Raw genomic sequence first — 27,964 nt, 5'->3', positions numbered from 1 at the left:
AGCCCATTCCAATGCCTAACAACCCTTTCCATAAAGAAGTTCTTCCTAATATCCAACCTAAACCTCCCCTCGTGCTCCTTGTCCTGTCACCAGGCATGTGGGACAACAGACCAATGACCACCTTGCTACAGACTCCTCTAACGTATCTATAGAGTGCGATAAGGTCGCCCCTGAGCCTCCTCTTCTCCAGACTGTCTTCTCGCAGAAAATCCCAGCTCCTCCAGCTGCTCCTCATAAGACTTGTTCTCCAGGCCCCTCACCAGCTTCGTTGCCATTCTCTGGACTCACTTGGGCACCTCCATGTCCTTCTTGTAGCGAGGGGTCCAAAACTGAACACAGTACTCGAGGTGCAGCCTCACCAAAGCACAGCACAGGCGGACAATCACGTCTGTGGTCCTGCTGGCTACATGATTCCTGATACAAGCCAGGATGCTGTTGGCCTTCTTGGCTGCCTGAGCACACTGCTGGCTCATTTTCAGCCGACTATCAACCAATACTCCCAGATCCTTCTCTGCCAGGCAGCTTTCTAACCACTCATCTCCCAGCCTGTAGTGCTGCTTGGGGTTGTTGTGCCCCAGGTGCAGGACCCGACACTTGGCCTTGTTGAACTTCATACAGTTGGCCTCAGCCCATCGGTCCAGCCTATCCAGATCCTCCTGCAGAGCCTTCCTACCCTCGAGCAGATCGACACACGCACCTAACTTGGTGTCATCTGCAAACTTACTGGGGGTGCACTCCATCCCCTCACCCAGATCATCGATAAAGATATTAAAGAGGACTGGCCCTTGTACTGAGCCCTGGGGGACTCCACTAGTGACCGGCCTCCAACTAGATTTAACTCCATTCACCATGACTCTTTGGGCCCTGATATCCAGCCAGTTTCTAACCCAACAAAGAGCATGCCAGTCCAAGCCAAGAGCACCCAGTTTCTTGAGGAGAATGTTGTGGGAAACGGTGTCCAAAGCCTTACTGAATTCAAGGTAGACCAAATCCACAGCCTTTCCCTCATCCACTAAGCACGTCACTTTGTCATAGAAGGAGATCAGGTTTGTCAAGCAGGACCTGTCTTTCATAAACCCATGCTGACTGGGTCTGATCGTCTGGTTGCCCTGCAAGTGCCACATGATGACACTCAAGATAATCTGCTCCATGAGCTTCCCTGACACTGAGGTCAAACTAACAGGCCTATAGTTTCCTGGGTCTACTTTATGGCCCTTCTTGTAGATGGGCGTCACATTTGCTAGCCGCCAGTTGACCGGGACCTCCCCTGATAGCCAGGACTGCTGATAAATGATGGAAAGCGGCTTGGCCAGCTCCTCTTCCAGTTCTCTCAGCACCCGCGGGTGGATCCTACCTGGCCCCACTGAGTTGCATACATCTAAGTGCTGTAGCAGGTCGCCACCCATTTCCTTGTGGATTGTGAGGGCCACATTCTGCTCCCCATCTCCTTCCACCAGCTCAGGGTACTTTGTATCTAGAGAACAACTGGTCTTGCCACTAAAGACTGAGGCAAAGGAGGCATTAAGCACCTCAGCATTTTCCTCATCTCTCGTCGCAAAGGTTCCGCCTGCATCCAGTAAAGGATGGAGATTCTCCGTAGTCCTCCTTTTGGTGTTAATTAAAACATTTATAATGTTTTTTATAAATACATTATTTAGCATAATAAATACAAAAAAGAAACATTATAAAAAAAACATTTATATTATTATAAAATAAAAAAAACATTTTATAATGTATTTATAAAAACATTTTCTGTTATCTTTAACAGCAGTAGCCGGATTGAGCTCCAGATGAGCTTTGGCCTTTCTAATTTTGTCCCCACGCATCCTTACAACATCCTTATAATCATTCTGAGTGGCCTGCCCTCTTTTCCAAAGATCATAAGCCCTCTTTTTTTTTTTCTCCTAAGCTCTAGCCACAACTCTCTGTTCAGCCAGGCTGGTCTTCTTCTGCGCCGGCTCGTCTTTGGGCACGTGGGAACAGACCACTCCTCAGCCATTAAGATTTCCTTCTTGAGAAGTGCCCAGCCTTCCTGGACTCCTCTGCCCTTCAGGACTACCTCCCAAGGGACTCTGCTAACCAGTGTCCTGAACTGCTCAAAGTCTGCCCTCCGGAAGTCCAAGACAGCAATTTTACTCATCCCCTTCCTGACTTCACCAAGAATAGAGAACTCCACCATTTTGTGGTCACTCTGCCCAAGACAGCTCCCGACCACCACATCTCCCACCAGTCCTTCTCTGTTTGTGGTTGTATTATTTTTGCCCAGTATTTGACCTAGTCACAAGTGTTTTTCACCATTGCAGATGGCATTTTGTGCTGGCTGTTCCCAGGCGTTCTTTATGAATGGGTGCTGGCGGAGTAATTGCTCCAAACTCTGACTGGACTTTGTCATTCATCTGGTGCCCAGAAAGCTCAGGATGGAATGTGCTGCTGATGTGGTGCCTGAGCTTTTGTCATGAAGCATGTCCATATTTCTTAATAGCAGTAAAGTGCCAAGTAACTTGCAGGATGTTGGCTAGTCTCATGGTGCTTCTCACCTACCAGGAAGCTTTGGGAGCAAATCAGCCTCTCGCAGATCCTTGGGGTACAAAGTGATAAAAGCTTCAACTGGCTGCTTCCTACTATCTCCTGACCTGATACTCAATATATGTTCAGGCTGTTCCCTTCAATAGATATGTGTTAGAGCTCGCCCCCACCTGAACTTACTCTCAGTGTCCATAGTATGGGGCAGTGAATCCCATGTTGGCTGGAGAGACAGAGTATGTGGCATTCTGGTTCTGTGGTTCTGGTTCACACAGGTAATTTTGTTGTAGCCGGAGAGGTTACTTGGCTGGGGAAGTGTATTTGTGCATCATAATGTGCTTGATGCTGAAGGTGAGATGAATGCCGGCTAAGCAAAACTACTTGCTTTTTAAGAGAGGAATTTGCATATAATTATTTTAAATAATTATAAATTTATATATATATGTCTATTAATTAAATTATATACCTTTCTAGATATGTCTATATATCCATGTGAAGACTGTGCGCAGACATATGCAAATTCAAGTTGAACTTATTATCCTTTCTGCTATTAATTTAAACAGAGACTTAAATTTCCAGTCAGAACCTGTGCAGCCCAATTGCTGAGTTTTTCCTGAAGGGCTCATTTGTTCCTCTGACCAGGTCTGTCTTCAGTTTTGTCTTGCTGGAGCAGTGCCAGATTGGGCTCTAATACTGAGTTCTGTTCTGGCAAAAGTTTTACTGTAGATAGTTTATGTCAATGTCTCCACCAAAATAAGCTTAATGTGCACAAGAATAATCTTTTTTACAGTGTCATAAAAACACATTTTGCTCCTGTAACTGCATCAAGGCTGGGATCATTTGCCCAACACAGCTCTAGGCGTAGTCTCTCAGTGAGACGGTAGAGTTTTTAATTACAGTTGAAAATTTTTCTCCCTGACAGGATGCAGCAAGTGTATGCAAAATAGCTCTGTAGCTCTTCAGTCTCAATTGAAAAAAGTGACTTGCTTTTATTTAATACAACCAAACATTCTAAAATTGTTAATATTTAATGTTGAAATCATTAAAATGAGCATAATTGTAAGAACATTGGTATGCCTTATCATAAAGCCTTCGCAAGGTGCTTATAAAGACTTCTAGTTTTACGAAGCCAGATTCCAGAATTTCTTAAAAGTACTAATTCAGGGAACTGGACAGGTAGTTCTCTTTTCCTTAAAAACTAATTTACACTTAAAGGCAATGTTTCAGTGATACCTGTTTCTTTTCATTACTTCTAAAGGATTTGTGAATGTTAATATCTTGGGAGAGGCTTCTAGACGCAGACATCTGGCTGTTTCTGTTTCGAGGAGTGTGTGTGTGAGTCTTGTGAGACTTAGATGTGTGGAGGGCTACATGCAGACCTGACAGGAAGCGAGGCAGCTGCGAAGTTGTGACTTCATGCAAAGTCCATGCAGATGCTCTTTGCTGGACAGTGTGAATGGGCCATTCCTGGTCCTGTTGGTGAACCTGTGTGGGGAGATTAGGCTGTGTGCTGCAGTGCATGGCATCATACTGTCTTAAGTGTTTGTTTTTAAGAGTTGTGATACTTCAGAGCTCTGTATAAATACAAATGCATCCTACTGATTTGCATGCTGGCAATAGTCCAGAAGTCTTACTATTCTTAGGCATAACAGTGCTAAATGTCTTTTTGTGTACTTTAAGAACTGCTACAGGTCAGCAAATCAAAAAACCAGATGAAGCTGGTGGAGTTTTTCAATGCAATGCATGGGTTTTGGATTAAACCTTGATGTTAGAAGATTTGGGAGATTATCTGGCAAGCTCTTTCCATTGCAGAAGCATGTCAGAACGACTTGTTGCTAAGGGATCCAAGGTTATGTGGCCTGCAGTCAGACCAGGGTAAGGCAGAGTCTTCTGTTTACAGGAATTGGTGTTCCAACAGTTACAGCTTTGCTGTTCAACTGAGATGAGAAATTTTTGTGTGTTCCTTATGTGTACAGGTGTTATCATCAGAGCTGAGGAGACTCTAGTTTGTAGCTGCAGAAGCAGCAGTTGTTGCTAGTACTTCAAAGCTTCTTACCAAGTGGCTTAGTTTTCAAAGGAAATTGTGTTCAGATTTCTTGGGTACCACTGGAAGTACTGGCCTGTCAACAGGTACCTCTGAGGTGTAGTTTCTGTCAGTGTTCCTGGGACATGATGTCTCAATGGATACATAAGAGAGTACTGACATACAGACATAAGACACTAACATATAAGGAGGGGGAGTTTTCCACCTTTCATATAGCATAATGTTTTGTTGTTGCCCTAGGTGCTGCTGGTAATGCAGAAGGCTCTGTACTTTCCTTATAACCTTGCAGTCTTGCTCTATTTCCAGCATTTTCAGCCTTTCTGTGCTCTTATGCCAGTGAGCCAAAGTCTTTGCTGAAGCAGGATGCCAAGGGCCAGTCCTCAAGCTCTGTTCAGTTATTTCTGGAGACCTGAAGGCCAGCAAGAAAGAAAGAAGGGGAGGCTTGTCTCGCCAAAGGCTTTTTCTTATGCTGACCTCTGTTCATTGTAGCAAATGTCCATGTTCCTTGAACAAATGGGTACTTTAATGTAGAAGGCAGTGACTTAAAAGTCAACCACATGGCTCCAGAGAAAGATCTGATCTGCTGTCAACCTGTGCCAGTGCCTGGATGTGGCTGATGGTACTGGTCATCTGTGACGGTGTCCACTGAAAGATGCCTTACTGCCCTTCACTTGAGCTCTTTGGTATGGTGGCTTCAGTAGTTGCTCATCCTCTTTCTTGTACATTCTGTTTGCTCTGTGAAATTGAAATGTGCTGTACACGTGCATTGTCACTGATGAAGCCTAGTTTGACCCCCAGGGGCATTGCAAAATCAACTGACGCAGTCATCAGAGTTGTTGAATGTATCTTGTAAAGTATGCATCTCGGTGGCAGGTGTTCTCCTCAGTGTATGACACATACAGGGAATGGCCCTTGCTTTATGTACCGCTTGTGTGGCTGCGGCATACCTGCCTCAGGCAATGACCAGAGGTGATGTTTACACTTCTCCGCCTTGGCTGAGGGACAGGAGGTGGAGGGAAGTGTGGCATGTGCTGTAGTGCTGCTGTTTGCCAGGGGCCCTTCTGGGCTGTTCTCAGGAGCGCTGGCTTCCTGGGAGCTCTGCTGCAGGACAGGCCACCCAGTGACAGCACACACTGACCCCACCATTGCAGGCAGGGCTGTGGGCTGGGGAGCTAAACCAGCATGTCTCTTGGGGGTGATGGTGACCCCAGTTTATCTTTGGGAGCAGGCTGAGAGTGGAGGGGAAGTGGGAACAGGAACCTCTGTATTGCAGAACTTGCAGGTCAGTGGCCAAGTGATAGCTCTGGGGTGTATTCAGCCTACTCAGGTGTCAGCTTCCTGATTTGGACTCTTTCATTGGCCAAGTAGAACGCTGCAAGCCAAAATTCATAATTTCTGTTTTAGGTGCATGTATATATATAGATAGATATAGTTTAACTGGAGAAGTATTGTGGCTAATATATGTGGTTTTAGGGTTTTGTAGTTTGAATCCATATAAGTCTTGCTCTGAAAACCAGATGTGGAGAGAACATGCACACCTGGCAGAGTGTGCTGGCCTGGAGCTCTGGGCTCTTAAATCACTGTCACTTCCTTGTGGGGGAACATACACCCACAAAGAAGCTTCTAATTATAAATGCTGGACATGCAATTTGTTTCCATACACCAGCTGTGGACTTCTCTCCGGAGCCTTTAGACTCAGCGGCGCAGAACGTCATTCTGTATGTGGCATTGCCAGTGGCAATCAACAGGATGTTTGGGAATTCAGGTTTGCCTCTCAGTGATTGTTTCTCCAAGTTAAAAGGCTTCTTTATAATCCCTGAGATGTGTCTGGTGATCAAATATAGCTTGCATTTTGATTGTAAAATAAGCAAACTGTTCTGGCTCCTGGAATTCCAGTTCCTTCTTTAGTCCTTCTTTCTCTGAGTAGCTGAACCATAATCATAGAATATATGATTATGCTATATATATATATATAAAGAAATAGTATATTTTCTATTATAGCTGCCGTGTAGCCCTGCTACTTTTTTTTTTTTTTTAGCTGAGGTGGTTGCATACACAGTCAGTGAGAGCTGGATGAGGAGAGTGATTCTGATGGCTACATGGAGCATGGTGTCTTTTTCACTGTCGTTAAATAGAAAAATGTGTAATCCTCAGAAAGTGTCTTTCCACTAGGTCTGTTTGGCAGATGTATGCATGTGTGTTATTAAACAGATGCAGACTCCTGTCACTTTTAAAATAGAGTGGTGTTATGTGGTCTCAGGCTTGCCTAGTCCAGCACGTGGACAGCGAGGCTTCGCAAGGTTGGCAATGTATTGATCAGAAATGGTAGAATAGGAGAAAGTACCAGGGCATCCAGGTTTGCTTGTGCTGCTTAATGTTCTTCTTTCAGGTACAGGGTTGAAAATTTGTTCCTCATAGCTATGGTTGGCCTTACTCCCTGTGTATTGCTCCCAGTATTGTTGCAGTGAATTGGTTCCACTGGAAAATCAGTCAGGACACAAGAATGCTAACACTGTAGATATGTCTTGGATCTGTACTGAATTTGGTGTATCAGGTATTTTCACTCTAATTAGGTGACCAAACAGGCACGTATAATGGAGACCCATCATTAGGAAATTGTATGTTAATTGGGTGCAGGATGTCGTGTTCAGAACAGGTGACTACACCTGGGAGAAAACCAGGCTGCTTCCTCTATAGCAGGTCTGACATTGTCTGTTTTACAAACTGATACTGTTTTTTGGCATATGAAAGTGGAGACTGGCCTTGAGTATACTTTGAAGGAGAAAGGTATGTATATTTGTTTCCATGAAGTGTCTGGGATAACTAGGTACTTGTGAGGTTTTCCTCTTACTGCTCACACAGATTCAGATTAATAGGTTCCCTCTTGACCATTTACAAGATTGTGCTGAGATTAGACCACTGTCTTGAAAATGCCCATTTTTACTGCAGTACTGCAGATGCAGTTGTATTAATGTAGCGAGGGGCCAAAGTTTAAATCATCACCTTGGATCCTAGGTATCATTCAGCTTAGTATTGTTTAATATAAAAAAATTACCTGTGGTGGCTGTTCTCTGCTGACATTAGTATTATGAGTGGTAAGAAGGCTAGGGAGCGATGTTTGACCAAGCCATGATTCTGACATATAAGGTGTTTGTTTTATACTCTCTTTCCAACTGTATATTTCTGTTTCCTTAATTCCTGACATTTACACATTACTAGAGAGCTCACAGGCACCAACATTTGCTGATACAGTTCAGGACCTGGCAAAGAGCCTTAATCCATCTGCTCTTTAACCAAGGGGGAATGAGCATGTATTTCTTTTTCGTAACTGTAATTTTTAGTGAGAGACTTTTCTTCCCATTAATGGTGTCACATGCCAGAATCCTGGCAGAAGCATCCTCGCTCATCTCCATTATTTACTCAGCAAAGGTGAAGTTGATCCAGTGGTTGGTAAGAGGATTGTCTGAGAATGAAAGTGCAACTCCTTTGAAACTGTCTGAGCTGAGGAATTCCAGTTTTATGCTGAATGCACAGGAGATGAGCATCGCTGTCCCAGGGAGGCTGACCAATTTGCTGTGTCACAGCATAGCTAGTGAGATGGGGTGGTACTGGGAGTGGGAAAGATTTAATATCTATTATATTGGAAGAGTAAAAGTAGAACAACCGATTGCTGTGCAAGAGAATGGGCATAAAGGTGTCTGTCTGGGGAGCAGCTCTGCTGACAGGCTGTGGGGGTCTTGGTGGGCAGCAAGATGACCACAGGCCATCAGTGTGCCATTGCAACAAAGATTCCTATTAAACAGAAGCACAGCCAGTAGTTTGAGCAGGGTGGTTACCTCCCTGTACGCAGCACTCATTAGATTCCAGTTCACAGAATCACAGAATCACTAAGGTTGGAAAAGACCTCCAAGATCATCTGGTCCAACCATCCACCTACTACCAATGTCACCCACTAAACCATGTCCCTAAGCACCAGATCCAACCTTTCCTTAAACAACCCCAGGGATGGTGACTCCACCACCTCCCTAGGCAACCTGTTCCAATGCCTGACTACTCTTTCTGAAAAGAAATGTCTCCTAATTTCCAACCTAAACCTCCCCTGGCACAACTTGAGGCCATTCCCTCTAGTTCACTAATAATTCCACTAGTTACCTGTGAGAAGAGGCCTACCCCCAGCTCCCCACACCTTCATTTCAGGTAGTTGTAGAGAGCAATAAGGTCTCCCCTGAACCTCCTCTTCTCCAGACTAAACAACACCAGTTCCCTCAGCTGATCCTCATAGGAGTTGTGTTCCAGGACCTTCACCAGCTTTGTAGTCCTTCTCTGGACACACTCCAGGGCCTTGATGTCCTTCTTATAGTGAGGGGCCCAAAGCTGAACACAGTACTCGAGGTGCAGCCTCACCAGAGCACAGCACAGGGAGACGATCACATTTGTGGTCCTGCTGGCTACATGATTCCTGATACAAGGCAGGATGCTGTTGCCCTTCTTGGCCACCTGAGCACACTGCCAGCTCATTTTCAGCCGAGCATCGACCAACACCCCCAGATCCTTTTCCTTTGCACAGCTTTCGAGTCACTCTGCCCCAAGCCTGTAGCGCGCTGATGGGGTTGTTGTGACGAAAGTGCAGGACCTGGCACTTGGCCGTGTTGAACATTGGCCTCTGTCCATCAATCCAACCTGTCCAGGTCCCTCTGCACAGCCTTCCTACCCTCTGGCAGATCGACACTACCCCCCAACTTGGTGTTGTCTGCAAAAGTTGACATACATGTACTGCCAGTTTTGGGCTCCTCAGTGCCGGGAAGACACGACTAAATTGGAATACATTCATCAGCGAGCTGCCAGGATGGATGGTGGCTGGAGCACTCCTCCTGTGAGGAGAGGCTGAGGGAGCTGGGCTTGTTCAACCTGGGAGAGGAAGGGATTTGGGGAGATCTTCTGTAAGCAGTCTGCTAGTACCTCTGAGGAGATCACTGGGAAGATGAAGCCAGCTGTTCATAGTGGAGGAAAGAGACAACAGGAATAAACTACTGCAAGTGAGGTTCAGACTGGATAAAGGGAGAAACTTTGTCTTGATGGGGGCTATGAAGCAATGGGACAGGATGCTCAGAGTTTGTTCAGTCTCTGTTCTTGGAGGTTTTAAGATGTTACATGATAAAGCTCTGAGCAGCTGAGTTTGATCTCAGAGCTGACTCTGTTTTGAGGAGTAGGGTCCGACTAAGACCTCCTGAGGTCCCTTCCACCCTGATTTTTTCCCTATGAACTTACGTGGCTCTCTGGGAAATTAGATCCTTCTAAGGCTGGAGTAAGTACATTTCTTGAACAGCATGACAGTGAAGAGCCTGTGGCATAGTGATTTCTGAGTGTGTGAATACAAGGATGTGCAAGGAACTGTTTTCTCATCATGGACTGTTGATTTTTTGCACTAGCATACTAGTAAGACTACATTTTTTTTTCTTTTTTCACTGTCTACCCTTTTAGTGGGAAGGAAAGCATGGGTTCTACTGGACTGCTGCTGTGGCTGCTTCTTTATGTGAAAGGTGAGTCAGAGAGGCTGTGTTGTTATAATTCTCTTTAGGACTGACAAGTAGATGAACTTGAAGGTTTCTAAGATGTTTGGCCCCACTGGCAGACCATGTTTTCTAGGTCATAGGACCTGATACTGGCTGTGCAGTCTTTAAATGATACCACAGAAAGCTAGAACTGCAGACTGTGTGAAATGTTTGCGTGCTGTTTAAATAAACAGATAATATAGCTATAGGTCCTTTGATACTAGGCAAAATGTGACATTATCTTGTGCCTTGGACTTGTTTTGATGTGATTCTTGGGCTGGCTGTTGTTTCACGATTTCGTTTTGTTATTCCTTATGGGCTGTGTTTGGGAGACTGGACTGGAATAGCAGTCAGAGGCCTGGGCTTCTCTTTCTGTGTGGTCTTCAGCATCTTAGTTAGAACGTGATAGTGTATTTCTTTAAGTATTTCTTACTTAACCCAGGCAGAGTTAAGCATCTGACTACTTCCATGGGAGACATTATTTTCACTGTGCTTTTCCCTCATGGACTGGCTTTTATCTGTCTCGGCTCTGAGATGCAAACTTTATTTTACTGTGAGGTTTGTAGCTCTTTTCACTGAAGCACTTGTCCTGGCAGGCTCCCTTGGTGCTGTAAGCAATGTGTAAAATAATTTTCCACATATGGCTGGTCTGGAAACCATTGAGAAAACTTATTTGTATTCTGCAGAGTCTGCTTGTTTAGTGAGATATTTCAGTTCATTTTCAGTACACATCTTTGGTACCCTGGATGTAGATAGGAAACAAAAGGTAGACGTGGGCAAGAGTAACCTTAGTATATAAATACTCTGAAAAGTTTGTATTGTTTTTTTAGGATAAAGTTTCAAGTCTCAAGTATTGCATATCTCTCTGTCGTTCCTGTGTGTTCTCTTGAACTGAAATCTAATATTCACTAGAACATCCTAAATATTTGTGTTGCAAATATATGAGTTTTTTTTTAAATGTTTTCCTTATCTTTCTGGGTGATGTTTGGGCAACTCCATTAATTAGGCACATGCGCTTTTTGTGGTTTGCATTTATCTCAGCTTACTCTTCCTGTAGAATCATGTTGCACAAGCAAAAAAAAAGTACTTTTTTTTGAATTGCAAGTCACAGATGTATCCTCCTTTCTGTTTGCGAGAAGGCTGCTTGTTGAGCTCTGTACCATCAGCTGGAGAAGACTGCCTTTCTGTTGCTTCTCGTGTTCATCTGCCATCACTGCCTTCAGAAGTGAGTCTGTTCCTCTTTACTGCTTGTGACATGCTCAGAAGAAAAGGTGACAGCAAATGTTGTGTTTGTACAGTGAACTGCTTTTGGTGGTTGTCAGTCTTTTGGTGCCTTTGGAAAGTAGGGTGATGGATGTGGGGAAAGCAGTAAGCTGAAGCATGTAAAACTGCTCAGGTCATTAGTTGACTGAATTGGTTTCATTCAGGTACCTGCAAATGAAGCCTCAAATTGTGAGGAGAAGGTGGAAAGAAGGCAGTGGAGGGATGGAAATGAGCTCAGGTGTAAAACATATTACCATGTGCAGTAGTGGTGACTTATTTGATACCAAGTGTTTGCTTCATAAAGTTTGGACGGTTTGATATGTATGGGGGATCAGAGAAAAGACTGTGGGTGGTGGTAAACTTCAGTGCTGTTTTCTCCCTGATTTTGTTATGCTAGAGAAATCAAGAACTGAATGAGTGGACTAGGCATCTTTATGCCAGAGTAATGCTTTCAGCTCTGCTGCTGCCTTTCTCTTGTCAATTGGCTTTGGCTGGACCCATCAGACTTGGATACCTTACGTAATGAGTTGATTCTGTTTTCTTCGAGTTGCTTTAGGTTAAGGAAGATTTTTGATGCTTGGTGCTCATTGAAATCAGTCTGCTTAGGTAGGGATCTCAGACCAAGTTCTAGATTGAATGTGTGTTTTCCTGCCTACTTGTGCCTGTTATATTTGGCTATAGGAGTACACAGAAGCCTTGAAGTACTAAGTGCTGAATAGTGGAATACACTATTTCATGGAGAATTGATAGCAGGAAATTTAAAATGCCTTGCAGGTTTTCCAGTGGGGGCATATTAAAGCCAGAAGTCCCCTTTGGTTCTTTCCTCTTCTCGTCAGACTTTGTTACTTGTATTCTCATCTGACAGATTTGATTTTGCATCTTTCTTTCAGGTGGAAGTTGTCTAGGCACTCGTGCAACGTGTGTGGGAGAACAAAATCCTCCAACATTGCTTCTTGGGAAGAAATGACCACTTGTATGTTGTGATGGAATTTTAACTAGGGGGACTGAGGAAGTGCATTTCCTACATTTTCAAGTAGAATTTGTGTGCAAAGGGAGTGTAGCTTTCCCTAGCCACTTTTAGGGTACAGTTACTACCTATGATATTTGAGGACGCAGCCATGTCAAAGAACGCTGGGCATCAAAGCAATCTTTTTACAATCTCAGCACAACACAAATGTCAAAGGTACATCCAGTTTATGTCCTGGAGTGTAGAAGCTGTCTAGTTTTGGTTTATATTCTGTTAGTGCTTAAGAGAGCCATGCAGTTGCTTTAGAAATAAAATACAGACTTGAGGGCTTGAGACCACCATCTCTTTACTGGAAAGATATTTTCATTTGTTAGCAAGACTGTGCAAAAACTAGTGCAAGAGGCAGGAAACAGGAAGGAAATCTCATGTAATGAGTGGATAGATGATATTTAACTTAAGGAGATCTGCTCCTACCCAAATGTTAGTTCCAGACTTCAGAAGTGCACATGTGATCACAATATTGAATTGTAGCAGTCAATATGCATCCTGAGAATACTGAAAGATACTACAAATAAAAATTCAGTTTGTTGTCCTTTCCTTGCTCAACTGCATGAAGGGGAGCATTGTTTCATTTTGGGCAGGGAAGACAAAATGTCAGAACTGTTTGCTGTGACCTGCTTGAAAATATACTTGAAAATACATAAATGTAATTGAAAATACATTCCTGTCCTTGAAAATATACTACTATCTGGCAAAAAGAAAGGTATTAAAACCTTGTGCTATTTTCAGAGCTCTGGGATGCTGCTGTACGGCCAATGCAGGGAGGGTGAAGCAGAGCTGACCAGGTCGGCATATCTGTTCAGTGTGCTACTGGGTGGCTTTTTTCATTCTTGAAAACCTGACCTCTGGAGCTGTAACTCTGTAAACACTTTTAAACACCATTCCTTTCTACAGTCTTACTTCTGCAACATTTTTTTTTTCTCAGCCACTAGTGTTTGCGCATCTGTACAGTGAAAATTAAATTACTATTTTTTTCTGTCTTAGCTGGTTGGTTTTCAGCCATGCTGTGCCTCCACACTGTGTCATGGCATGGCTTCCGTAAACAAAGAGGAAGGGGTGAGTGGCAGCTAGGGATGGAGGGGAAGTCTGGAGTGCCCGTTGGATGACAGCATGGATGCCTACCAAAGAAAACAGTTGCATAGCTATGGCTCAGGGCAGTAATTAAGGAAAAAGGAAGCAGGGGCTTACCGCAAAATAGTGAATCTTGACTTATTAGGTTTAGCTCTACAGCTTTCTATATGCTTCTGTCAAAGTCTGTGTCTTGCTTTTCTGCCTTGCAGAACTGATTTCTGAGGATTCCTGGTTAAGTTCTTACTGTGTGGGTGTTAGACCTGTTGCATGAGCTGAGCAGAAGGGGACTGAAATAGATGAGATGAGCTCTGGCCTTGTCCTGTGGCAGCTGTGAAGCTTGGGAGGATCGATTTGACTGCTTTGAAAACCTCAGCACTGTACCGATGCAATGGGCTCACCTTGGCTCATAGCCCTGCTGATTTTTGCCCATGAAGCTGTGGTCTGGCTCTAGCTTTGTAAATTGTTATCAGAGCCAGATTAATAGTGGGTCAGGGGGCCCTTCTCAGATACCTCAGCAGCAGTAGCAGTGGTGGCCAGCTCTGCTTTTTCTGTTCTGTTGCCCACGGAAGGGCAGGAGCTTCCATTCAGCCAGGTAGGGCAGTGAACTGAAGCAGCGTTGGTTCAGCAGGCAGCAGCTTGCTTATTGTAGGATTCTGCTTTCCTGCTGTGTTGAAGTGTGCTGTGCAATTAGGGCTAAAAATCTTTCTACTTAGTAATAACAGTTTCTTATTTTGTTTGGTTTGGTGTTTAGTTGCCAGCACTGGTGATGTTGAAAGCTCCTCATAGTTGCTGTGGTCTGCTTTGGTCTCTTTTCTCCCAGGCTATTTCTTCTCTCCCCCTTCTGCTTTAGCACACCCTTTTTCTTTTGAGGAGAGCTCATACACGTGAAGGGCTTACCCAGGACAGCTGCAGCAGTGTTAATGTTATTTGACTCAGCACAGGTGTCACCCATCAAAAATGCAGATTTTCTTTTTTCACCACAATTAAAAACAGCAGCACTCATAGGTAAGGATTTTGATGGTAAAAAACTGAAAACAATATTTCATCCTCCAAATCAACACAAAGGCTCATTTTTTCATAAAAGTTTCTGGCTAGCTCAAATGTTACATGTGCTGCTGCCACCGTAGATATGTATTTTTCCACTGACAAAAATACAGGGGTGATCTTTGTTCTGTCAGTCACAAAATAGGCCACTCATCTTTGTAAGTTTAACATGTCCATATAAGCAAGTGTGGCTTGCTCTTTGCAACTAAAACAAAAAGATTACTACAGCTCTTTTCTGAAAACTGTCTTTAGCTGTAAATTTCTTCAAGTGACAGATCCTGGCCATTGTGAGTGCTTTCTTTGCTTGCTGAGGCATATCAATAATTTCCTTTATTACTTTTCTGGTTTGAGTGCAGTCCCTTGATACAGTGCCATTATGTGAATGAGATCAAATATTTGCCTTTGATCTGCACAGGGATTGTTAATTCTCTATTGTAATTAATGGAGGCTTTGTCTTTCTCCTGCATTCTCCACCAAAAGATCTCAGAGCCTTTTGTAAATGTTAAGCAATTAGTAATGCAGCAGCAGACTGGTGAATTGCGTGTGCGGTTTGCCCCTAGAAAAGAGACGGTCTAAAGTGTGTCAGCGCACACCATGTTTGGGTCTGGTTTGACGTGTGCCAGTACAACCGTTTTTATTGGAAAATGCCAGTTTTTGCAAAACTTTTTTTTTTTAAGCATTCCTAGAAAGCTTACAGTTTTGAAGACTTCTTTTTAAGAAGGGCATTCAGGTGTCAGGTAGAATTTTGTGCTTGTGGCTGCATGTGTTAGTATGTGATGAGCAAGGGGAGGAGCAGGCCCTTGCCCCACAGGGCACCATTGCCCTCTTGTCTCAGACCTCCCATGGGAAGTGGTAGCTCCAGGAGATGTTTGATCTTTTGTGTAAGGCTGGTCAGCTTCCTCAGGAGGAATTGTCTGGTGTCTACCTCTCACCTGAAGTGCATACAGATGGGGGTCATGCCACTGACCTGAGTTGGGTAGAAATGGAGTTTGACATTGTTATAAGTGAAGTCTCAACTCAATCTGAATTTAGTAATATTTATACTTATAAAAGGTATAAAACCTATAAAAGGTATAAAAGGCAAGTAAACAGTGCTGGGTGTGCGGGGAGTCTACGCTCCACCAACATGCACACGCGAACATCAAACATTCCAAATATACAGAACGCAAGTATGCCTATACATACTTGCATATACATACTAATCAGGAAAGGTAACAAACAATCCTTTAAGATCCATGACTTAACAGTCTCCATTTTCCATTCCTTTTCTTGATTATGGCATAAATGAAGTCTCAACTCAATCTGAATTTAGTAATATTTATAAAAGAAATATTCATAAAAAGTATAAAAGGCAAGTAAACAGCGCTCGGTATGCAGGGAGTCTACGCTCCACCAACACGCACACACGAACATCAAACGTTCTAAACATATAGAACATCGCTTTTACATATTAAACCCGAGTACACCTATATATACGTACAATCAGGAAAGGTAACAAACAATCCTTTAAGTTCCATAACTTACTAACTCGAGTACACCTAAACATATGTACAATCAGAAAAGGTAACAAACAATTCTTTAAGTTTCTCCATTTTCCATTCCTTTTCTTGTACAAACAAGTCTCCATTTTCCATTCCTTTTGAACAATATGTCTCGCTTTAAGTTGTCAAGCAACTCGGTCTTCAGGCCTTATGTATGCTGTTCTTCCCAGATCAAAGAAAACCATATCCATCTCCTTGTGAAGGCCAAGAGGCCTGGGTCAAAAGGCACGTCCAGGTCAACAGGGGGCGTAACAGCAAAGGCCTTCGATGGCTGTAGCAGCAGAGGGACTGATGGCATAGCAGTCGGATCAGTAAAGGAGCCCGCAGATCCCTCACTATCTGGAAAACCACACGTTTGTGATTGTGGCTCCACATGGCTCTTTAAGGCCTCGGAGATTGCTCGCCAGGTGCTGAGCAATCCCACTGCAACCTTGTTGTTTTTAGTTGCAGAGTGTGAGAAACACTCCGTAGCCAATAACTTAGGCTCAGGCGAGGATCTCAGTGAAGTAGTAATTTATTCGCGATTGCAATGGCAGGCGCCCCACAAGCAGGAGAGAGCGCGTCTACTAGTTCCAAAACACAGTTTATATACCTTTTGATGGCAGGACCCTCCCCTGTTTCCCCACTGAGTGGGTAATCCAGATTCACAATCTATCTGATGCTTCACAAACAATGCATGGCCTTCAGTCGCCGGCCTGTTAAATTTCAAATTTCTTTTGACATTTTTACTGCTTGAAGTGGTAATGTTTCTTCACTTATCTGACTTGACTTGACACCGTGATTTTCACCTAATTGTCCTAAGGAGTCTGATTGTCTGCATTTTACAAGGTTGCCTGCTAAACTTTTCTTATCACTGTAAGCATATCTCAGTACCACATTCCCTCCTTCTAAACAATGTAACTCTGCAAAAACAACATTTCTATTCCCACAATTCCCCCCTTTTCTTTTTTTTTTTATAAACTGTTGATTTTTGCAAAAACTCTTTTTATTTTTATTTATTTATTTATTTTAAGTGTAATTTGGTAAATATCTTCCTGTTCTTCACTTTCTTTGCTCTCCATTTCCTCTAATATCATTTTATCTGAGTAGGGTGGTGGATCTATGGTCATTTGTTTCAATAATGTGGTTTCAATTAACCGCTGGACAGGTCCCCTTACACAGGGGATAACGCAACAGCCAATAGCTGTCAAAACTCCTGCTACTATAATCAAGGATGTAAATATGGACATTACCATCCCTTTCCATTTACCAAACCAAGATTTCAACCATCCTGTGATGGAAGTGTCTGCTCCCAAATTTTCTGCTAATTCATTGGCAAGGGTGGTAAGCCCTTGCAATGCTCTTGTTACTGTGCCATCCGGGGCAGTATTGTTACGGATAAAAGTACAATGGTTGCCCAGCATCACGCATACACCACCCTTCTCCACAAGCATCATATCTAATGCTATCCTGTTTTCCCAAGCCATTTTGCTGATGGCATCTAGTTGTTCAGCGATTCCTCTCATCGCATCCTTGGTATAATTGATGAATCTCTGCTGATTATAATAGAAATAATTAATCCAATCCACATTTTTATTGATTGTTACCCACCAGAACAGTAACTCAAACCCTGCAGCAATTTAATTTCTGGCTTTATATTCATCCCGAACTCCTCTAGGTACCCCAACAGAATCTATGTATACTCTATCATCAAATGATATTCCTAAGCCTCCTTTACTTCTTCTGGGTATTTGTGATGTTTCTCTTTCAAATGCCAGGGTGAAGGGTATAGCTGATTGAACAAGTGCACAAGTGCCTTCCCAATTAGATGGTAGGGTGGACCGTAAGATCTTCCCTCCACTGTACCACCAGAGATCTGCCCTGGGGATCTCTAGTCTTGAACAGTTTCCCATCAAGTCCTTGGTAGCACAAGGCAAATTCTCCAAGATGCCAGGTAGCACTCACACCCTGCCGTGAGAGGCAAGCTGTATGGTTACCTATAGCTGTAGAGAATGCAGGGGGAACTGTGATATTGTTATCATGCAAGAAACAGCAAAGAGAGACTTACAGGCCTCATTTCCCCAGGCAGTCTTTTCTTGGTACAATGCAATCATACATCGCATCCCTTGGGAGTCTTTGGTCCACCCCCATGGGAAGGGCACTATCTGGGCAATCGGTCATCCCGAGGCACAAGCATAGCAGTAGCTACGGTTGAGACTCTGGACAGTATATTTGACCCATTCTATCCAGGCATTCACATCCCCATACCCTGTTTGAATCTCAAATGTTTGAACTGCCACATTTCAGAGGGCCTCCTGTTTACTCTCCTGTTTTCTCCTTGAGTTTCTCCCTTTCTCTGATGGCAATAGAGGATTGTTTCCATACAGCTATTCTCAATCTGGCTGTTGGGTCTCTTCCAGTTATTTGTTCTTTCTGCTCAATTGTCATTGGGCATTTAAATCTCCACAAGCTAACACCTCACAAGCATCAAACGTGACGGCTTGTGGTACATAACCCTCTGTCACAGTCACCCATATTTTGATGGGGTATCCCGTTTTTGCTATTATCTGGTCATGCCTTTTCCAAGTTACCAATTGACCGAGGCCTTCTCTGAGGCCTAGAATCACTAAAAACAAAATTAGTAATCAATTTTTCCCTGTCATTATTTTTAAACCTTAGGTTTCCAAATAATTATCGATACAAAAATAAGATGTACACTACTACTATAACAACCCCCCCCCTTGGGAGCACTGCAGTTCACTATAGGTCTGTCCTTTCTCTCAATCACAAGTCACACTCGTTAGTTACCTGTGAAAATAAAAGGTTAGTTTACAATTGTAAGCTCTTATCCTGCTCAGAGTCCACTACGAGATTTTTTTCTCTTCAATTTCAACTTCCAACAAGTCTTTTGTAGGAACAGCTTCCCAGGTACTAGCGTCGACAGATGCCTTCACTCGAGTATAGTGAGTCCAACCTTTTTCCGCAGTTCTTACGGCTGTTTCAGCGGTTAGTAATTGTCCTTCCCATTCAGGCCGGAGTTGACTCTTTCCAGGTCCGAATCAGGACCCAGTTTCCTGGATGATGGTGGTGAATGGGGAATTCCAAAGGTGGGGTTTGAGCCAACAACCCACAGGTCCTGAGAGATGACAAAGAAGAAGACAACCCCAGAATACAGTTCTTAAGGAAACTCTCTTATTTTGAATTGTGGTATCTCATCCCTTCTGCCCAGATAGGGCAATCTGAACAGCATCTCATATGGTGAAATTCCTATATCCTTTCTTGGTGCTGTTTAAACCTGTAGGAGTAAGCATTTTACCAAAGGAAGTTGGGTTTCTAACACTAGTTTAGTTAATTGCTTCTTTAATGTCTGATTCATTCGCTCCACCTTCCCAGAAGAGGAGGGGTGCCAGGGGCTGTGAAAATCCCACTCAATCTCTAAGGCCTGCTTTAACCCTTGCAGTAAAGCTTACACCCATCTAGTCACGTGGTCAATTAGGACAAACAAGTAACTCAGTAAAGTTTACCTGTATACTTTGGAAAGGTCAAACCCCTGGCTCCTGTCCCCCTCTAGATGGGTTACAGAACACCTTTTTATTTACCTTTTGACATATGGTACATCCTCTACATATGTGCTTCCCTAAAGTGTATATTCCTACACAGACATACTTTCTTAGCACAACATCACACATTGCTTGCACCTCCTAATGACTCTTCTGATGTAAAACAGTTAATATTTGCCTCATTATCACTTTATTCAGCATTTCTCTCCCATCAGGGAGTATCGATTTTCCTTCAGACTTCATGGCTCCTGATTCCTTAAAAAAATCTTTCTTTTAAAACTTTTTAGTTCTTTCTTAATTTTCAACAATTCCCTGAATCCTCTCTGCATTTATTCTGTTTTCCTTCAGACATTAGATGCCTTAAATACCTGACTTCTCTTTCTCCGTATTGTAATTTATTTATTTATTTATTAATACTCCCAAGCCCTGCTTTCCCAGAAAGTTGAATAGCTTGTTAGTAGCTTCCTTCACAACTCTTTTCTCCTGTCCTGACAATAGAAAACGATCCACATATTTGTTAACATTAATACCTCCTTGGGAGGTTGTAATTGCTCCAAAATCTCTTGTTATTTAAACTGACCCAAATAGATAGGTGGCCCTGTAAACCCCTGAGGTAAAATTGTCCACCTATATTGTTGCTTCCGCCCCCATTTAAGGGTCTTTCCAGTCAGAGGTGAATATACATGTATGTTTGCTCTCAGGGCCAGAGAGCACTCCATTAATAACACTGTTATTCCAGTCTAACAATTTACTATTTGAATGCCCAATTTAATCATCAAATCCCTTCCCAACAGATTAGTCCTTGCCTTGGGTACATACAATAATTACCCAGTGATCATTTTATCCCCTAGTCTCAGCTTGGTATCCCCCCCAAAGTGGCACTGTTATCCCAGCCCCACTTTTTAGGGTTTCATTAGTTAATTTAATCCCTGATACTTTACAGGTCAGTAATGACCTAGCTGTTCCCCAGTGTATTAGGTTTGATGGCAAGGTTCGGGGGCTGTGAGCAGGGGGGTGGGAAACTGCAGTGGCAGCCCCCGTGAGAAAAAAAAACCCGGAAGCCTCCCCGTGACAGATAAGGGACAATTTCATCTGGCCCTAAGGGGCCCACTGCTGCCCAGAGCCAAGCCATGAGCAACACAGTCCGTGCCTCTGTGAGAGCACATCTACGAAAACAAACAAACAAAGAAACAAACAAAAGCCTGCTGCTCAACAGCAGTTGGGAGAGCGAGAAACCCCCCCGCAGACACCAAAGTCAGTGCAGAAGGGAGGGGGAGGAGGAGCTCCAGGCACTGGAGCCGAAGCCCCCCTGCGGCCGCTGGAGAGGCCCCTGGTGGAGCAGGCTGTTCCCCCCTCCCCGGTGCTTGGAAAACTGAACAAACACCACAGCAAATATGCAGATATACCATAACTTCTAGACTGTTACTTAGATAATGCCTACATCCTCTTTCCCTGCTCATTCAACTTCAAACAGCTCTGTTAAATATTACATGCCACACCTTTAACACCTTCAGCAACTCTTTTAACACTTCCTTTATCTTTTTCCAGCCTGTACTTTTCTAATACCAGCACCAAAGGCTCAGTCAGGGTCCAACTTAATTCCATACCTTTTCCCTCCAAGATACTGAAACAACATATCAATATAGCATATTTCATCCCATTTTCCTTCTTTCCTCCTTCTTCCACTCCAGATATTCCCATTCGAAGTGGCCAGCCTGGCCACACTTAAAACATCTTATCAAAGCCTGTCTCTGCTAGGACTCGGGCCACAACACAGGCAGCCCTCTTTGCCTGCCATTCCTTCATCTCTCTTCCTCTCCTTTCCATCCTGGCCCTGACTCCCCCTGAAGATTTTCTTCATCTTTCTCCAACCCTCTGCCTCACTACCCGCTGCACTGTCAATACCATTAGTTTCGATCTTTTTTTTTTTTTTTTTTTTTCTTTCTTTTTTTTTCCTTCTTATCTCCCCTCCAGACACACCCCTCCAGGGCCTCCCGCAGGAGGGTCCCCCAGTGACTGTTCACTACATTCCCCCCACCTTCTGAAGCATTTTCTGCGTATTTTGCCAGGCTTTAATTACACAATGAACTTTCAAGAGCCCTTGGGATACTGGGTCCTCAGGTCTCATCCCCAAGTACTTTCTCATTCTGACACTAAGTCTCTCATATAATTTCTGTGTTGCACACTATTATTATTCCAGCCAGGATTGGCAAGTGGGTATTTCTGCCCTGCCGGTATTACCCCTGGTCCTGGAGGATGAGCTCTTTCCCATTCTTGTATAGCAGCTCTCCTCCTGATCATTCCCATTTCTTTCCCTGTAAACAACATACTTATAGACATAATTCCCTCCCCCAAGAGTATAAATCAGGTCGTAGGAACTGGTCTAATTGTTCAGCTAGGCTGTTGGGGTCCTTGAATAAAGACTTCCTCTCCTTCTTAAAAAGTCCTAACCTCTCTGCTGGTAAGGAGGAGGGGGTAGTTCACCTAAGAGGATACACAGTTAGTGTTAGTACTGTTAGTATCAGGGAAGGCAAAATTCTCAACATATCTTCTACCTTGTTCTAATTCTTGCCAGAGCCTAGAGTACAATCCTTCTTTAGGGACAGTGTTAATTACAGTCCCTGTCTCCCTTCCCGGAGTGACTGCTGCTGCCACCAGTTCAATATTAAGATTATAGGGAGCATAACTTGGCTCCTTCTCTGAAAAAGGAATCTTATTGTTTACACATAAATTTAAAGCCTGAATTTTCATCAGACCCGTATTTTGGCCAAAATACTGCTGTTTCCTTAATTGATTCTTTTGTCCAGACTGATACACAATGTTTAACCTTTTTTTTTTTTTTTTTTTTTTTTTTTTTTTTAATTACTTTTCTTTTACAATCCCTCTAATTTTGGGATTATGTTTCCAATTTCTTATCATTTTTCAGGAAGAACTATTAGTAGGCACTCCCCCAGGGATATCTCCCTGTCCCCTGGAACTCATATTTTCCCATTTTTCCTAACCCTCGCCAGTATGTGCTACAGAAATTTCCCTTCTGCAGTGTACCACACACCAACGTACTGAAAAATGGGGGTGTACCGCCAAGCACTTCCCCGTGCCAGCGTTACCGCACACCTGAGTTTACCAGATTCCCTGGTGTACTTCCAAGCACTTCCCCGTGCAAGGATTACCGTACACCAGATTCCCCTGGTGTAGTGCCAGCACTTCCCCGTGCAAGGGTTTACCATACACCAGATCACCCGACCCCCAAGGCAATACTTAATATTTCTTACCTTGGTCTGTGCACAGAGTTACCGGATCGATTCTTAAAAACCCGGAGTGCCTACCTTCTTCCTTTCCCCACTACTTCACGGATCCTGCCTCTTTAACCAGTCTCGGGCCCTCTGTCAGCTTTCCGCAGAACCGCCACCGTCGATGCACAGGACCGCTGAAATCAGCGGGGCATGCCTTCCTGCTGCTGCGGCGGTGGGGCTCCCCAGTAGGTGACTGGATCCCGGACGAGCCCCCAAATTGTGAGAAACACTCCGTAGCCAATAACTTAGGCTCAGGCGAGGATCTCAGTGAAGTAGTAATTTATTCGCGATTGCAATGGCAGGCGCCCCACAAGCAGGAGAGAGCGCGTCTACTAGTTCCAAAACACAGTTTATATACCTTTTGATGGCAGGACCCTCCCCTGTTTCCCCACTGAGTGGGTAATCCAGATTCACAATCTATCTGATGCTTCACAAACAATGCATGGCCTTCAGTCGCCGGCCTGTTAAATTTCAAATTTCTTTTGACATTTTTACTGCTTGAAGTGGTAATGTTTCTTCACTTATCTGACTTGACTTGACACCGTGATTTTCACCTAATTGTCCTAAGGAGTCTGATTGTCTGCATTTTACAAGGTTGCCTGCTAAACTTTTCTTATCACTGTAAGCATATCTCAGTACCACATTCCCTCCTTCTAAACAATGTAACTCTGCAAAAACAACATTTCTATTCCCACAAGAGTCCCACACCTTGACCTCAGTTTGGTCCCATATTTCAGGCTCATAAACTGTCCAATTGTTAATAAGGAGAATAAGCTGTAAGGTTACCAGGACAGTCTTTGTTCCTAAGGACGTATGATTCCCCATAACGCGCAACTGCTTACCAGCGAGAGGCAGTTGTGTGCACGGGTCCACTTCTTTCAGCTCGAGCTTCTCTCTGTGAGAAACACTCTGTAGCCAATAATTTAGGCTCAGGTGAAGTAGTAATTTATTCGCGATTGCAATGGCGGGCGCCCCACAAGCAGGAGAGAGCGCATCTACTAGTTCCAAAACACAGTTTATATACTTTTTGATGACGGGACCCTCCCCTGTGTCCCCACCGAGTTGAGTGGGTAATCCAGGTTCACAATCTATCTGATGCTTCACAAACAATGCATGGCCTTCAGTTGCCGGCCTGTTAAATTTCAAATTTCTTTTGACATTTTTACTGTTTGAAGTGGTAATGTTTCTTCACTTACCTGACTTGACTTAACACCGTGATTTTCACCTAATTGTCCTAAGGAGTCTGTTTGTCTGCATTTTACAAGGTCACCTGCTTAAGCTTTCTTATCACTGTAAGCATATCTCAGTACCACATTCCTTCCTTCTAAACAATGTAACTCTGCAAAAACAACATTTATATTCCCACATCTCCAGCTCCAGTGTGCCTGTTTCCAGCGACTTTCTGTACGAGCTTCTCTGAGCAGTTTGCTGAGTTTGTCCGAACTTATGTTCATAAGGCAATCAAAGTGCCTGTTCCCGTCCTGGTCTCCATTCTGCCAGCCTGTTCCTCCTCACTTCTTTTTCCTGCTTCTTTATTGATGTAACTTCATCCTGCTGCCTTTTTCTTTTTTTTTTTTTTCTTTTTTATCTTGAGGGCAGGCTCCCCTCTTATACCCTTCTCTCCACAGCAGTTCTTTTCATAACAGCTTTTCATTGGTCAAACAACCTTGCATATAACAACAACAGCAAACACCCAGAAACATCCATACCTTAACGGCTGGAGAACAAGAAAGCATCTGGAGAACAAGAAACCCTGAGACTGCATGGAGTCTCCTGAATCACCCTTCTTTGTTCCCTCTAAACTCTTTTATATTCCTGATGGCCTCGTCGTTAAGAGTCTAATGTTATTTCAATCACGGGGTTTTCCAACCCCCATGGCCACATTCCCAAATCTCCCTCTTCTTTATTAATATCAACCATTTTCTCGACACGAATTACCACTCCATGTATAACAAAGGAAAGCACCATATCCACAGTCCCATGATGAGCACTACAGCAGCTGCTGCTTTCTGTGGGGTGAGATTCAGCCCTGCAGTCAGAAATAACTAGAGCTAAAATTAAGTAGCATTTGGTTTTGTAAGAGGCAGAAGCTTGTGGTCAACTTTTTAGTAACAAAGCAGTGAACAGTAAAGATTTAAGAGGTGAGCTGCGCTATGTACTTTTTTTTTTTTTTTTAAATCATACTAATATTATTAAGAGTGAAGGTAGAAAGGATCCAATAAGTTGACAATGGCTTGCTCTTTCTTATAAAAAGGAGAAAGCAGGGACTTTTCTTCTTGTCACAGTGCTCCTGCTGACTTTAAAGATCATTTATTTCCCTACTTGTGAGAAATACTCAACAGCCTTGGTGGTGCTTCCAGCTTTCTGCAGCTAATTGCTGCAGTTTGCCTGTACTCCATGCACCGAGGCAGCCTACCTGGTTTAAAGATGTTATACTGTGTAGCATGTGTGTATACGATCTGCTCATTATATTTATTAATTTTTTGGAAAGGCCACAATAACTGCCACTGTGACTAAACCATGTTGATTGCCAATACTGCCAGGAGCCTGTTAAAACATTGGAGAGCTTCCAGGAACCGTTGCTGCTTTCCAGGGGACTGGTCAAGAAGTGACCTTTTAGGTGTGAATTTAAATTTCTGGTTTAGGGAGAAGATCAAGGCTGTTGCTGAATACCTTGGCCAGTTGCCCATCCCACCTTGCACTTGGATGTTGCTAGTGCTGGCTGCCACGGTCCTGAGGTGGTTCAGAGGACTGGCGCTGCCTCCTAAGTGAGGATCAGCTCAGAGAGGGGATCCCAAGCCAGAAATGAGGCAGGCTGTAACAGACGTCTGGGAGAAGTCCCTGTTATTTCTGCCAGAGGTCTTTCCAAGGCCGTGGTTACACCTGGCCCACCCTGTGCAGGTTCATGGCAGAGTCATTAGACTGTCTGCAAGTGTTAAAGTGTTAAAGCTGTGACCATTCAGCAGGGCCTTGTGGTGGGTCATGGTGGGTTGAGGTCCATCTGCAGGCAGGAGAGCTCTCCCGGGTTGCTGGGGCTGCTCGCAGGAAATGTGCTGGCACTGAGACATCTGCTGGTGGAGTGATCAAACCAGCCTGGAGCAACAGATCCGCATCGACTGGAACCGGTCTGGACTAAGTGATTGCTGTCCCAGTCTGTACTCAAACTACCTCTGCTGTCTTCCCCTGCTGCAGCTTCCCTGACTGACCTATGAAATAGAATTATGGGGCATTGTAGAAAGATGTTTTACTCAGATCTCATTTAGAGAGCATACAAAGAATTGCTCCAGAACAACAGGAGAAAATGTTTCTTGCAGAAAAGGGCAGAGGAAAAGAAGAATTCCTGCAAACAGGCAGGTGGAGAGCAGGCAAGGCGCAGCAATGTGTCATGGGGGACTTAACGTGGCTGAAACCTGGTATGCAAGCCGAGCTCTGATCTCGCAGTAAAATGCCGTTTTGCATAGATGGATCCTTCCCTGTAAGCGTCCAGTGTAAGCCTTACAGCTAAAATCACTGTGGCTGTTACGAAGTAGGAGAAGTTGGTGTTTGCCAAACTAGGTGTATTGGCATCAGTCTAATCATTTGGAGTACATCATTTGGGTTTGTGAAGCATGGGCTGAAACACATTCTTTGATGTGTTGCATTAAAGCATCATTCAGGTTCTTTTCAGAAATGTACCTCTTGCTCCATCCTGGCTAAGTTTTTGTTTGTTTGTTTGTTTGTTTGTTTGTTTATCAGTTTCCATTTGCTTATATTTGGATTCTCTGTTTTTTCTCCTAATGATGTGGGGCACTTTCCTTTTACTGCTCTTGTTTCTTTGTCTGTTCGACAGAGATAAGTGAGTACTGGGGGCAGCGAGCAGGGAAAAGGTCCTTAGCATTTCTTCAAATGCATTATGGAAAGGTTCTGGAGTTTGACAGGTACTGAGAATACCTGGGCAGATTTATACTCCTGAGCATGACTGCTTTTCTGCATGCTGACTGTTGCTGTGTGAACCAACGTGTCCTTGGGGCAGGCTGTCAGGGTGGGGAACCTGGCCATGCTTTGGTCAGAGGATGAAGGGGGCTTTCACTATCCTCACAAAATGCCGTCTTGAAAGGACTTGTCTCTGTACTTGCCCTGAGGCAGGCAGCAGCAGGCCAAGCCAAGCACGTGGTCATCTGCAGAAGTGACGGGGATAGGAAGGATCCTGGCTGGCAGCAGCGCTCTGCTTGCTCCCTCCTCTGTGGCTCCTGCCCCAGCCTGACAGCTGGGAGGCCATCTGAGTGTCTCCTCCCATGTCAGTGTCACCCTGCCTGAATTAAGCTGGGGCTGGCAGCATCGAGGTGTCAGCCCCTCATCCAGTTGCTGTTGCCCCTTCAGCACGCAGACTGCCCACGCAATTCATCTGCAGATGTGTGTGATGGACCTCCAGGTGCTGGGGGGCTGAAATGGCAGGGCTCCTGTGTAAACATCGCAAAAAAGGAGGTATTACAGATCATGTTTCCAGCAAGAACCTCTTCATAAGCTTAGGACATGGTGTATGGGCTCTCTGTGGCTAGGGCTTTCTGGGCAGCAAGCACTGGAAGGCTTTCTACCAAAGCGGCTTTGCTTTGCTGTTAGCAGTAGGGCAGGATGCTCTGCTCTTGTTCTAGACAAGTCTTGCTGGATCTGAAGGCAAGTATAAGGGTTTTACGTGGCTCTTCATGTCGTGAGTGACTGGAGGGAGGGGGCTTAGGGCACACATCCGTCTTGATGTTTTCTTTTGGTTTAGTAAATTGCTCAGAAACAAGGTATTTGTGTTAGGAAGAGTGTGGAGATCATTTTGATATTAAAAAAAAAGGGGGGAAAATGTATCATCTTAAATGAACATTTGGGAATAAAAACAGTTTAACTGCATTTAAAATTAGTCTGGCTTGAAATGTATGCAGTATTTTATTTATGTAGCATGCACTGAAGACAATACCGTGCATTCACTGCCCTGAGGAGCTCAGCAGCTCTCTTCTGCATTTGCAAAACATTAGGTACACCAATGCTCTGACCTTACCAAACACTAGGCATTCCCAGAATGACAGAAGTGCTTTAATAATG

General features: G+C 43.9%; 1 protein-coding gene across 3 annotated transcripts in view; it reads left to right on the top strand.

The window, feature by feature from the left end:
• The window catches only part of PARVB (parvin beta), an 86,406-nt gene that overhangs the window by 5,646 nt on the left and 52,796 nt on the right, over window positions 1–27,964 (top strand). Inside the window, exon 1 of one of the 3 annotated variants that reach the window (XM_032207750.1) lies at window positions 10,062–10,107. The exons of 1 other annotated variant lie outside the window; for it this stretch is intronic. In XM_032207750.1, the coding sequence (XP_032063641.1) occupies window positions 10,062–10,107 (46 nt within the window). Of the gene's footprint in view, window positions 1–10,061; window positions 10,108–11,311; window positions 11,345–27,964 lie in introns of those variants that run through there. One more of the 3 variants, XM_032207751.1, reaches the window with a different exon arrangement.

The sequence above is a fragment of the Aythya fuligula genome, chromosome 1 (genome assembly GCF_009819795.1).
Source record: "Aythya fuligula isolate bAytFul2 chromosome 1, bAytFul2.pri, whole genome shotgun sequence".
In the NCBI taxonomy this organism is placed as follows: domain Eukaryota; kingdom Metazoa; phylum Chordata; class Aves; order Anseriformes; family Anatidae; genus Aythya; species Aythya fuligula.
This window is presented reverse-complemented; position numbering and strand designations above follow the sequence as displayed.